The sequence below is a fragment of the Patella vulgata genome, chromosome 5 (genome assembly GCF_932274485.2).
Source record: "Patella vulgata chromosome 5, xgPatVulg1.2, whole genome shotgun sequence".
In the NCBI taxonomy this organism is placed as follows: domain Eukaryota; kingdom Metazoa; phylum Mollusca; class Gastropoda; family Patellidae; genus Patella; species Patella vulgata.
In genome coordinates this window covers 23,561,238-23,574,515 of record NC_065883.2, presented here as the reverse complement: position 1 = coordinate 23,574,515, position 13,278 = coordinate 23,561,238, and the positions used below count along the sequence as shown (strand labels likewise).

Here is a 13,278-nt window from a genome sequence, read left to right as displayed (position 1 = left end):
GACCGAATGGTTAACGCGTGTGCATTTGATCATAAGGTCTGTCATTCTGTCAAGTGGCGTGGTTTCGATTTCCCAGCTTTTAGGTTTTCTCCGGGTACTCCGGTTCCTCCAACTGCTAAAAACCGATACGTGCTAACGAAATACCGTTGAAATAAAATTGAATAAAATTAAACCATATGTTAGTCCCGAAATGACCCCCATATATAATGTGCTTATAATCTATTTCATCCTAATACTTAATACTTATCGAATGATACTTAATGCCTCGAGATATCGTCTCTTGTTTAACGACCGTAATCAAGTCTTCTGATTGGTGATACATATGGTGTTCAGCTGTGTCTTTATTTACTGATGGTATTTGGACTGATGATAATTACTAAAGGCATATACTAATATTACTATTACTATTTTACAAACATTTACCAAATGCACAATAACTTACCACTTCGGATGCCTTTTATTTCTCATTTTAGGTCTTATACTTTTGACGTTCTTCTCTATCCACAACTCGATAATCGTTTCGCTAACAATAACTCACTGGCCATACATCCAATATAACCTTTTGATTAATTAATTGGGAGTAAAAATATCTTTCTTTCTGACTTATACCAGTGTATAATTTATAAGTATAATTTTTAAATAATGTATTCATATTTATTTGAATGATTTCTTACATAAACACGTGCTTGATTTGCTCAATGGTTAATCCAGGACTTCTTGATACGGGAAATAACTCAAAATTATTATGACAAAGATATTTTGTCTCTGCTGGCCAATCATAGCAAACGGTCAGTGAGAGAGCCCGATTACGGTCAACCTTTGTCATGAACCCAGTTGTACGTATGTTGAATCTCCGGTTTTAAAGACTCTAATCAATAAAACATTGATAAAAATCTTGTGTTGGATCTCAACACATGGACTTGTGTTAAAACGATTCTACTCAAGCTTGTGTTGTTGTGCATTGCATTAAAATAAACTTGTGTAGATTTATACAATCTTGTGTTTTTTTCATACAATTAACACATGTAATGTGTATCGTCAACATTGTTTTTTTTCCGAATTCGTTTTCCACAGGTTTAAGAACCAATGGGATGGTAACTATGAAGAACCATTTCCATTCATTCTTTCATGGGTTGAGTGATGGAGGGGGGGGGGGTGTTGGGGGATTGACGAGGCATACAAATGCTGTAAAGTGACCTCTTTGGGAGGTGGTCATAAGGGACATAAGCCAAAACGGCAAATAATCACTGCCAAATAGATCATAGTTTGGTCAAAACTGCCAAAAATATTAGTAATTGCAAAAACATTTAAATTACACAACATTTGTTTTTCTTCGATAAAAATACCAACTGAGCTGTTTATGATTTGATAAAATAACAATTGACCCATAACCATTTTGAACTTGGTTTCAACTAATCAAAACAATGAATTAATAGGCTGAATTCGAACCCCGGAAAATACATACTGTTCTTCACAGGAAGGGTGTGAGTACTAATTATCAACTGATTGGTTAAGCCACAAACACAAGAATTCATGATCAGCTAAAACTTGTAAAATAATAGAAGCCTTGAAACGGTCACAGAAATCATGGTAGACTAAACAATATTCCATTATTAATTACGTGTATGTTTAATCCATTACCGGACAAAATTTCCCCCATACCACACTATGGCGTTAGCCCGTCGTCTTTAATCCAGTCGGTGCAGAAGATTAGAACGTTAAACGCCATTTCATTCCATCTTAATCCATTGTTAATTTCTTATATGTTGTCAGCTATAAAATAGAATAATAACCACTGAAGACAAAAATAAAATCTTACAGTACCATTAATTTTGGGATATAATTATATTATTTAAGAGAAACAGTATTCCCAGTCATTAAAACCACATTCATATAAAGGGGTCAATATCTTGCATAAATAAAAACTAAATTATTTCCATTGTTTCAAATGAATAGCTGTAGAAATCAAAATTATTGCTCCTTAAATAAACTCCATGCTTTATGTAATTAATATATTACGCATTTACTTTGTGGTCCCTTATACAAATTTGACAAAATTAAAACCTTGAGCTTAATAATTTGGGCTCTCCAAACGTTACGCGTCTCCCATAAGCATATATACATTTATTAGGTATTGTTTGTATTCAGGGCAAACTGAAAGATTGGTGTTCAGTTTAAAATAAAGTACAATCTACATTACTACCGCATTATATATAACAGTAAACTAAAAAAAAGAGGTCAAATTATGAACAACGTAATTATTGGTTCTTTTTCTTTAATTTATATATATGCCTTAGTAACGTAACAATATATTGTTATAGTAAAATACATTGTTAAAAGATGTCTGTAGTTAAAATGTCTGTAAGTTCCTGATTTTTATTGGCCCAATAATCTCATAGATCAAGGGAATACATAATGTCCATGTGAATTTTAGCACATGGGTGTTTTTAAAAGTTGACTGAATTTAATTAATTGATAAAATCAAAATTGGACATTATTGGTTAACTGAAAAATAAAAAAATCAGATTTAATTACTCTTACATAAATTAGAAAATAATATTAGATGTATCTCATAATCGATTTATTGTTTAGACACCTTATATTGTTTTCCAAGTTTACTATATGATATTTTTGTGTGGCAAATTCTTCCTTGGATTATTATATTAGATACCCTGAAACTAGTAGGCTACATTTAGAGTGAAGTTAGCATCAACAGCGTCCTGACATTGTTTTTGAGCAGTGACACATTCGAAAAATAAAATGGACACAGAAAATACAAAACCGCAGGTTTGTAAATATTTACATAATTCATGCCATTTATTTATAACATTTAATTTAGCATCGATATTGTTTCTATGTTTATTAATAATTCATTCCGTTTAAAACCAGCTACGACCTCGTATTCACCGGAAGTGAGTATTTCTAATATGGCCGACTAGGAGAAATATACGGTATGTTATAGGATAACCGTTAGTATCAAAGTATTTCGCAAGAATTTGAAGATCCAGTATTGTGCATGTTATAAAGCCTTCCAGTAATTCAAGCATCTTTTTCACTGAAATTTAATTATCATTAGTTGTTCAAATGCTTAGAATTACCAGAAACCCTACAGCTCGGGTCAGTAGGTAAACAATATGTCATGGTCATTTTACTTGTAACGGCGCGATCTTTGTTTTAGGAATTTTCCTTAGACATTCTGGCAGAAATATAAATTAACCCAGGCATGAAACAGATAATAACTTTTTGCACTTTTGTGTTAGTTGTTTTGTTGAAATGAAACCTAAATTCCTTAACCTCCCCCCCCCCCCCACAAAATAAGCAGTTAAACGATGAAATATAAATGTAAGTTTTTGATTTCTAAAAGAAATTTTATCATTATATGACGCAACCTCCTATGAAACGATTTTGGGATGAAACGACCTACTACCGTAAAAAATAGAGTTATCTTTCTTGCTTTCATCTTCCATTTGTTTCCGGGTTAAAGATAGGTTGCCAGGCAACGAAACATACGCCCACACCAGAGTTGTCGCATATTTTATCTTTTATCGGTAATGAAACATCATATACAATTATCCTATAGACATTTATTTGGTTTCCAACCCGTAGGGAAAATTTGAAAAAATAAAACTATTATGCCTTTATGGTCGAATAGGCTGAACTGACGCTGCGATATGAGGAATGCAGCTTGGAATCTTATTTGTTAACCATTTAGGATATTGGATCTACAAACATCGTCACTGGGAGAATGAAATACTATTGGAAGTTTCTCTGTTGTGCTTCCGTATTTGTCTCTATTTTAGGGACCGACTGACCTATGTCTGGCAATTCCTTGATAAGAAGTTGACGTTGTTCTATAACCGTTCAGCAGATGTTCTGTTCACATCCGAGTTGGATTGTGTGTTTGGTCATAAACAGGTAAATTTTTAATATTCTTAATATTTCTTTCTAATATAAAATAATAAGATGTGCTATCTGTGATTCCTTCAAAAAATAGACAGCTTAAATACGCCTTTGTCTTTGTTATCTTATTGATTACTGACTTTGATTTACATCTGGATTTTCAATTTCTAACAGCGTCTAAAACTCAAATAAAAACAGTGGTCATAAGTATGCTATCTAAACTCACTTTTTATCTGACATATACTATTCAAAAAAAGTAGGGGATATTTGATTTTGGGGGCATAATACTAAAATATGCAAATGACTACGAAAAACTCACTATAGAACCTAACAGAAGAAACATTTCCAGTTACATGTGACGCCCAAACGCACCAATAGCTACCGCATGGAATGCAGGTGATGCTTGGGATCATCATGGGGGTCCAACCCAAGATTTGCACGACTCTGACTTTGAATGTTACAGTCATTGTGGCATTGAATTCCAGGGTGGAAACATCAGTTTAATTGTTTTAGTGACCAGAAAACAAATTTTGATATGCGTCGGCTTACCCAAAATGAAAGGTTACGTGCCCTTGGCATGCTACAGATCGGCCTACACAGGCGGTTGTGGCGCGGACGATGAATGTTTCTCAGTCTGTCATAAGCAGGCTATGGTCCAGATACCGTGATACACAATCTGTACAGGACAGACCACGCTCAGGTCGACCAAGGGCGACAACTCAAGCCCAGGATCGATTTATCCGTACCTTGGCCTTGAGAAATCGTGTCATCACAGCAAATCAGATCAGCGCTCGTCTTCAAACAGACACTGGTGTGAGAGTGAGTGGCCAGACGATTCGGAATCGACTGCATAGGGGTCACCTTCGCGCCCGACGTCCTCGCGTGATCCCTTGTTTGAGAGATCATCACATTCAGGCAAGACGTCGTTGGTGTAGGGATCGTCAACACTGGGATAATCGACGCTGGAGCAATGTGATGTTTTCAGATGAGTCAAGGTTCACTGTTGATTTTTTGGACAGACGTAGGAGGGTGTAGCGTCGTCGAAACGAGCGCTTCCAAGACGTTAACGTCATCAGACATGATCGATTTGGGGGTGGTTCTGTTATGGTGTGGGGAGGCATCACTGTTGCTGGAAGAACGGCTTTACATGTTGTTGCAGGGCGTGTTACAGGCCAGTACTACCGGGACAACATCTTGGCAGTCCATGTTGTGCCGTTCGCACGACGTCATGGCCGCCGTTTCATCTTCCAGGATGACAACGCAAGATGTCACAGGGCCAGGATCGTTACAGGTTACCTCCAACAACAGAACATCACCACATTACCTTGGCCAGCACTGAGTCCCGACAGAGGTTACGTCAACGTCAACAACGTCCTGCCAATGTCCAAGAACTTGCTGCTGCGTTGCAACAGGAATGGGACAATCTGGACCAAAATGACCTTAGACGTCTCATTAGGAGTATGCCACGTCGGATCAATGCTTGTTTGGCAAACAGAGGAGGATTTACCCGTTACTGACTTGGTTGTGATGCTGTGGTAACTTTGCTGTTTGACCCCGGGTATCATTGTACCCTTATAATGGTCAGTCTGTGCCTTACTTAGTCTAACGATCATTTGGAATAAATCGATGAATGTGAACTTCATTTCATTTTGTCATTTGTTTCTTCGTCAGTTTCATTAGGTGACTTTAATAACACTTAAAAATCAAATATCCCCTACTTTTTTTGAATAGTATATATATATTTATATATGTATAGTATCTGAGAATGAATTTAAGGAACACATCATTGAGGCCAGAATATTTTCGCCAATAAAACAGATATATTTAATTAACATCATGTTCTTCTTCTAATGGGGTCTTTACGTACACCTAGTGTGATATCTCCTAGGACACTTGCCAGTCGTGAATGAGCACCTAGCCCAGCATAGGGTGAGTAGGAAAGTTAATCGCCTCCATTTTCATAGTTAAAACGGAATCGTGCTTTTGATATACATTATCCAACGGTACTGTTAATATCCATTCCTATTTGATTCCGAAGCTGTTGCTCCTAATTACAAGTAAGTGGAGAATAGCCCAACCAGGACAGCTTTAGAACATATAATGTAATTTATTTTGGAATTGGTCACAAACAGATCCGTCCCTTTGTGTAACAGGTAGAAAATAAACGTACCGTTTTCTCTTTAGTTATGTCTTAAAGAGGTCAATGACGTCAACTGATGCATGTAATGTAATAACTATTCCGTCTGTGGGACTCATCATATAGGTAGTTAAAAAAATAATGTTCCGGTAGTGTTGGCAGTTCAGTCCCCGTTGTTGACCGAGAAGATTCCTCGGATTTTCCAGTTTGGTTTCCCTTTGCCACTGTGGCATGGAATAGGGCGAGAAACTGCGATCCTGGACTTGTTGATGTTGACAGTTGGCATCCTACGATAAGTAAATATGCACGTAGCAAATTTCCCAATAAGCGGGAGACACACCATGCGAATCATTCGACCGAAAAAATCGCCGCCGAAATTCGCATAGTGATGCCGAATTTGGGTTTGCCCGAATGATTCTCCTGGTGTGTCCGCTCCGCCGAAGAATTCATTAGCCCATCATTGATGTCGAGAAAGTCACATGATGTTTTGAAAATAAAAAGGCGACTATCACGGATTCTTAACCGCCAGGGTCTTCCTCGGTCAATTCTCGAACGAGATTGTTACCCCCCCCCCCCACTTCTTTCTACGCCGATGCATACGGCGTAAAATTTAAAAAAAAAAAAAATCCACAGATGCAGCTGCCATGATTAATCAATCATATCACGCGAAAGGTGATGTAATCGACTAGTGAATCGGGCGGAGAATTCACCTAGTGTGTCCACTCAATCGGCCGAATGAATTCGACTGAAATTGGGTGCCAATTGTTTCGGCCGAATGAATCGGGAATAAATTCAACCGGTGTGTCTGCCCATTTAGCATAATGGCATAATTGCATGCCCATCGTCATTAGCCGGATTGGTGCAGTACGTAAGGCGTTAAACCCCATTAAATTTCAAAAGATGGTCCGTATTTCTACTAAATCTGGGTAACCATAGTGTGGCAAGTTCTGTTTTCCATAAATTACTTCCACTTGTTTGAAGGTTGTAAGGAACAAAGAAGATGGAGGTTAGTTATCTGGGTATTGTTCTGTGTATTTTAATGGCGGTTAGAGGTGACGTAGTACTAGAAGAGAGAGGTTATTTAAAGCTACCAGATAGAAACAGTAATTATAGATATGACAGTGGTACAGCCAAGGAAAGCGCCTTCGATCAACAGAGGAAATTATTATATGTTGTTGGTAAGTTCTATTTCCAACGTGATTTCCCAATGTCGGTAGTTCAGAACAAAGGGACTAGCAATGACAGCATCTCTACTCATTCAGATGGGACGAAAACCAAGATCCCATATATACGTTGGCACGCACGTAAAAGAACCCTTGACAGTTGGAATTCGACATAAGAGTAGGCACACTGATCAGCAGTGAATATATTAGAAGACTTTCGTAATACTCTGTGAAACAGATTGAAGAGTAGGCCGCAGCGCCGCTGTCTGGGCTATGGAACGAAACCGAAGAAAATTTCGAGGCTTTGGCGCGTTTTCTCTAAAATTTGCTGAAATTCGGTTTCCGATAGACAACTCATACTGTGCACCTTCGATACGCTTTGAAAACTGGTATATTTATCATTCTATAGTCGATAAAACAAACCTGGAGCTGCGGGAGTCTCCCTTTAAGGACATTATCGCTTTCAGAATATGACCGTGTATAAGTTTCGTGTGTATCTTTTCAGGTGAAGACACTCAGATGCTTCACGTGCTCAATCTAAATGATGTGGATAATATTGAGAGCGTATTAAATCACAACTTCGACCCTGCTATTGATGGCGCTCCATTAGATGTTGAGCTATGTGTTACACCTCTAGATACCGTGGTCGCCATATCCTTTGAGAGTACCGCGAATCCCCAAGCTGAAGGACATGTTGTACTGTACGAGCCAGTTACAATTGGAAGTGCTGTGTTGACACCAAAAAACCCGACGGATCCAAGAATAACAGGTATACCGTAACTCTCAATAATTTATTCCAAACACCAATACTTGTCTTACACATAAGCAGTGTGCACACTTCAGTTTGAGTAGTTGCCATTTGTAATGAATAAAGAAAACATATGACTAATTACTAATCGTTGATTCACAAACGACAAAATAATAATAATGAAAACGTACAGAACGAGTAAATGGCCGTCGTTCAATTTGGACTGTTCACGTATTTCAACGAACATAACTGATTAGAAATTACAATAACAGATTTGCAAATTGAATGTAAATCACTTTATATACTCTCTTATTCCAAAGAATAGAGTTATACGCCCTTTAAACTCTAAAATGTAATATGTTATTGTAGTTGGTGCCCACCCTGAAAATATCAAGTTTACTTCTGATTGTACAAGATTACTAGTATCAAATGAAGGAAGTCCTGGTCTAGTGGACGGCGAGTTTATCGATCCTCCTGGTGGCGTCTCGGTCATCAGCTTGTTTGGTAGTACACCATCAATAACTACAGTAACATTTGTCAGTGTGGATCAGCCTTCGGAAAGAGAGTAAGCATTGTGTTTAATTATTGCGCCACGAAATTATTGCGAAACAACCAGCATAAGGGTGTGACCATTCTTCAAACACTCTAGTTTATGTCGGTGATAATTTCATTTTCTATTTACATCACATAACCTCTTGAGTCTATCATTTAACTATCTTATAATTGTATGTGTGGATCAGCTTTCTGAAAGCTCTGAAACAGAGTAAGCATGTGTAAAATTATTGCGCCTTGAATTATTGCGAACCATCCATAATAAGGATATTGCCATCCTTCACTCATTTTATGTGCAGAAAACTAGGACGTTAAACCCCATTTATTTTATAAATCACATGATTTTGTTAATTATGTCCCTATAACATGTTTTTGTTAATATGGTGTAATTGTCTGAATGTAAATTTGTAAACACAATATTGTTGTAAATATGTATTCTATAAAAAAGACATACTAAGGGATGAACAGTACTTGATTTATTTAGGCGAGGTTTCCAAGAATATAAATTAAGTAATTGTTCTTCTGTAAGTATGTGTTATGATTTATTGCCCTGACCAGTTACTAAATGCCCGTAAAGTATTAGTACTATAGAATATTAGTTTGGTTAATAATAAGGGCAGCATCATTTTAAATTAAGCGAACATTATACAGATTGGATGAACGTGAAAAAATTCTAACAGATTATTCCTCTATTATAACCGTACTTGGCTTTGATAACTTCTGGGTTTACTTCCATCTTTTAAGTTCATATTTTCTCTGCATTTTCTAGTCGGCTATTGGGATTAGGGGTACGCTGGCAAATTCGGACAAATCCTACCACTGGTGAAGTCAATCCCTTTTCACACAACATAGAACCGGAATACATTACTATATCACCAAATAATGGATATGCATACGTTACACTTCAGGTAAGGCACGAACTATGCATTTTAAGTGATATGTATTACGAGGGACTCACTGACCAGGAGATCCCCGGTTCGATCCCTGTAGAGGTGGTAAAAGTTTCTTGGGATTTTCCAGTCCGGGTTCGCTCCCTGGGTAGGCCATAAAAGTTCCTTGGAGTTCCAGTTTCGGCGAGTTTGGCGTTGGCTAACTGACGTGGGTAGGTGGTAAAAGTTCCTTGGGAGTTCCAGTCTTCAAAACATTTAATAGATGTGCCCTGTTGTATAAAATAATTCAATCAGGAAATATTCTGGTTTCATAATGGGACCCCAAAAGCTAATTTTATAGCAACTGCCATACATCAAATGCTGGGCAATCCATACAAAACCTAAGTCTCTGTCTATAATAGACCCTTAAACAAGTTATTTAATTCTCTTTAATAAAGATGGGAACTTGTATTTTTAGGAAAATAATGCCGTAGCTCGAATTGATTTAGAAAATTACTATGTGGCCAACATATATCCAATGGGTGAAAAAGAATGGAAATATTCTTATCTTGATGCCAGTGATCGAGATTCGGGTAATTATTTCCTTATTAGAAATCAGTGTTTTGTTTATTTATTCGAGGTTATAATATTAAGTCGCAATGAGGAAAATTTGAAAACTGAGTTATTGTTATTTTCACATTCTCCGACTCATTACCTTCAATTTGATGTATAGTTTGTTTGAATCGGGTGAAAATTGACTGAGTTGTGACTGCTTAAAGCCACTCAACTCACCAAAGTAAGTTTTGAGAAAAATCAAGTTAAAGATTCGGTATGTTTCAAAACAAAATCCCATAGCAACCAAACCATTTATTTGCTGTTTTGTCGTTGAATATTGTTTTCTAGAGGTTTTCAGGGGTGCTGAAGACGAAAATTGTAGTAACAATTTGACAGTATAACAGTAAATCAGATAATACCCGCCATTTTGTTTTTCATAATGGCGACCAAAATGATAATCGTAGTAGTAAAATTAATCCGTCAATATCAACCATTTTGTTTTATCAAAATGGCGACCAAAATGACAATTCTGATTTTCACCGTATATTTGTAACCGTGTCATTTTATATGTTTTATTAGGCATAAAGGTTGTAGCATCAGGGGTCGACTGGACTGTATCCTCCATCTTGTTTTTCAAAATGGCCACCAAAATGGCAATTATTGAAGTTCTTATACTTGGTACTCGTGTAATATATCATTTTAGAGGTTTTCGGGGGTGCTGAATACGAAAAACATGGTGTTGGGTCGATGCAACGAATATTTATCATTTTACATATTCGATGATTTTATTGTCACCCATCAGTTATGGTCACACCTTGCAGGCTAGAGTATACCAATGAAACGACGGTATTCAACACCTTATGCTATCAAGTATAAGAAAAGAGAACAGTTTTCAAAAGACAACAGTATGCTAAAAACTCTCATAAATTTAATAAAATAATTATAGTAACAAATTGTATTATAATGCATCACAAATTACTAGTATTTTTTTTAATAAAATATAATAACAAATGGAATAATAATAGCACTCGAAATAGGATGATTTGTGAAAGAAACGTAACTCAAGCACTGGAAATGTGGCCATTTAGATGAGCCAGTTCATTTTGCTACGATACGGTGGGATGCGGAATCATTTAGCTATTGGGTGTTTTATATGATTACTAATTTAATGTTCCGCTGGTGGTGGAACAATATCACTGTTCGTGGTTTGACCGCGATTGCCGAGTTCTAATTAAAAGAGTTGGTACTAGGCCTTATGATCAAAGATACATTATTAACATGGTTTTACTATACACCTTAACTGAAACTAGTTCCATTGTATATACTATGAAGTTTTCGTATGGCACGGTTACGATGCCAGTGTATAGAAAGCTGTAAACAAACGCTATTTACAGTGGATATAATTGCATTACGAGAATTTGATTTATTAATTCATCGGGCATGGGTGACTGTTAACGTTCGAGAATGGAAAAGGGCGAGCTCTCAGTTGCAAATGCATTGAATGCACTGACATCTGCAGTTTTTAGAAAAAAACAAGTTAAAGGTGTCGGTATGTTCTAAAACAATATCACACAGCAACCATGCCATTAAATCTTTCGTTATTTTGTCGTTTAATATTAATATTATCTTCTTTAGGTTTTCAAGGGTGCCGATAACGAAAATCGTAGTAAATGCGCTCTTTTCATAGTAAAACATCCACAACACATGCGGCATATTCACATTTCCTATGATAGCGTTATAATTTAGAACAGTGTATACATTAGTAGTCTAAGTATGTATATTATAACTTTGGTGAGATTAACTTCAGTTCAGTTAATCTCATCAATTATTTAGCACCTTGGTGCCAGTGGTCAGAAGATTAAAGTTGTTGATTGGGTAATCAAGTTTAGTAGCCTATCTTAATCATCAAAGAAGCCGCCACAGCAGCATGCCGGAATTAAGATTTTGCGTGTACAATAAGTCTATTGTTATTTTAAGCCTGAGGTACCGTAACGGTATCAAAATATGAGTCCATAATAGAATAGAAATCTCAATTTCATTGGCATGAAATGCTTACGTTCATTTTGGAAGCGGTGTAATTAAACAATGGCAGATTATTTTTCCCACTCGATAATCGTCGCGTTTCGACTCATTGGTCGTTCTCATTTTCCCGACCCATGGTGATAATATAATTTTAAACAATAATAATATTCAATATGCATTCTTAACTTTGCATGCCGTATGAAGCGACAGTAAACGGAATTCACCTATCAATAAAATTCTCTTCGGAAAGAAAATTATTGGCTATTTTGTTTATTTCCATTTAAGGACTATAAATTATTTTCTAACAGACCAAACGAGACATTAAATCGTCGCCGCTTTGATTAGTTATTCGGAGTAAATAATGAATTGTCGGTGGCCTTATCATTGTTAATTATCAATCAACTAATCATTAATCCGTGAGAAGTGATTACAGATTAGTATGATTAGTATTACTCAATGATACGAACGGCTTGTTGATTGATTTACAATGTTTTGATTAACACTCAACGGCTATCTATATACGATCAGAATTAAGTTGTTGGTATCCGAGGAGCTTTTTATTTTGTGTTTTTAACAGTTTTCAAGCGTAAATAATTTAATTAAATCAACCTGTCCATAATATCATATTCATTGTATTGAACGTTAAATCTTTAATAAACAACAACAACATTTGTTTTCTGCCACTTCTCAGAGTGAATCACATGTAGATACACCATAACATTGCCCAAATCTAATTTCTATCGTCTGCTTGAGCCTCGATCGGCCACGGAACCACAATGCTTTGCAGGCGTCGTTTGGGCCAATCAGCAAACGAGTCGTGTTGGAAGCATAGCAACAAGCGGAGTATGTTTACATTTTTAGGAGTTTTAAAACCCTTTTGTATTTCTTCAAAATAAATTTATCGGCAATACTTTGGTCATATTTATCAACTAGAGATTCTACGCTTTACAACGATGCCAAGCATTTTGCAAGAGGATTGACAGGTCGCCACGCTGCGAGCAGAGAAAAATATCTAATTCCGCTGAGAATATTCAGAAAAAGACAGATTTAAGAATACGGTACTCTTACAAAACATCCAAATAATAGCGTTTTAAAATGTTTTATTGCTATTTTGATCTTTTGAGTCGATAGATAGTATATTTATAGACTCATTTTTGTGAAAATCTCAATTTCGATCAAAATCAATATTTTCACTTATTTTGTCTCTTGTGCAAAATTAATTTTACCGCATTCCGACTCAATAACATGCGGTGGGTCACATATATCAAAACCAATAAATATTGTTGATGTTCTAGAAGAGAGTTGATGAATCGAGTGCTAGTAATTAGGCTT

The 13,278-nt window shown here is 36.4% G+C and overlaps 1 protein-coding gene across 1 annotated transcript; it reads left to right on the top strand.

The window, feature by feature from the left end:
* The first annotated feature begins 3,850 nt into the window (after nt 1-3,850).
* On the top strand, nt 3,851-12,239 carry LOC126822096 (uncharacterized). The gene is made up of 7 exons (XM_056100951.1): nt 3,851-3,915; nt 7,019-7,215; nt 7,706-7,969; nt 8,318-8,513; nt 9,270-9,408; nt 9,848-9,962; nt 12,232-12,239. The coding sequence occupies exons 2-7, from the start codon at nt 7,038-7,040 to the stop codon at nt 12,237-12,239; spliced, it is 900 nt and encodes a 299-aa protein (XP_055956926.1). The 5' UTR covers nt 3,851-3,915; nt 7,019-7,037.
* Nucleotides 12,240-13,278: the final 1,039 nt, after the last annotated feature.

Bases quoted from the DNA above. Each gene is read 5' to 3' on its own strand.
- LOC126822096 (XM_056100951.1), top strand. From the start codon at position 7,038: ATGGAGGTTAGTTATCTGGGTATTGTTCTGTGTATTTTAATGGCGGTT. The intron at 7,970-8,317 runs GTATACCGTAAC...ATGTTATTGTAG, and splicing joins GACGGATCCAAGAATAACAG to TTGGTGCCCACCCTGAAAAT. The intron at 9,409-9,847 runs GTAAGGCACGAA...TTGTATTTTTAG, and splicing joins ATGCATACGTTACACTTCAG to GAAAATAATGCCGTAGCTCG.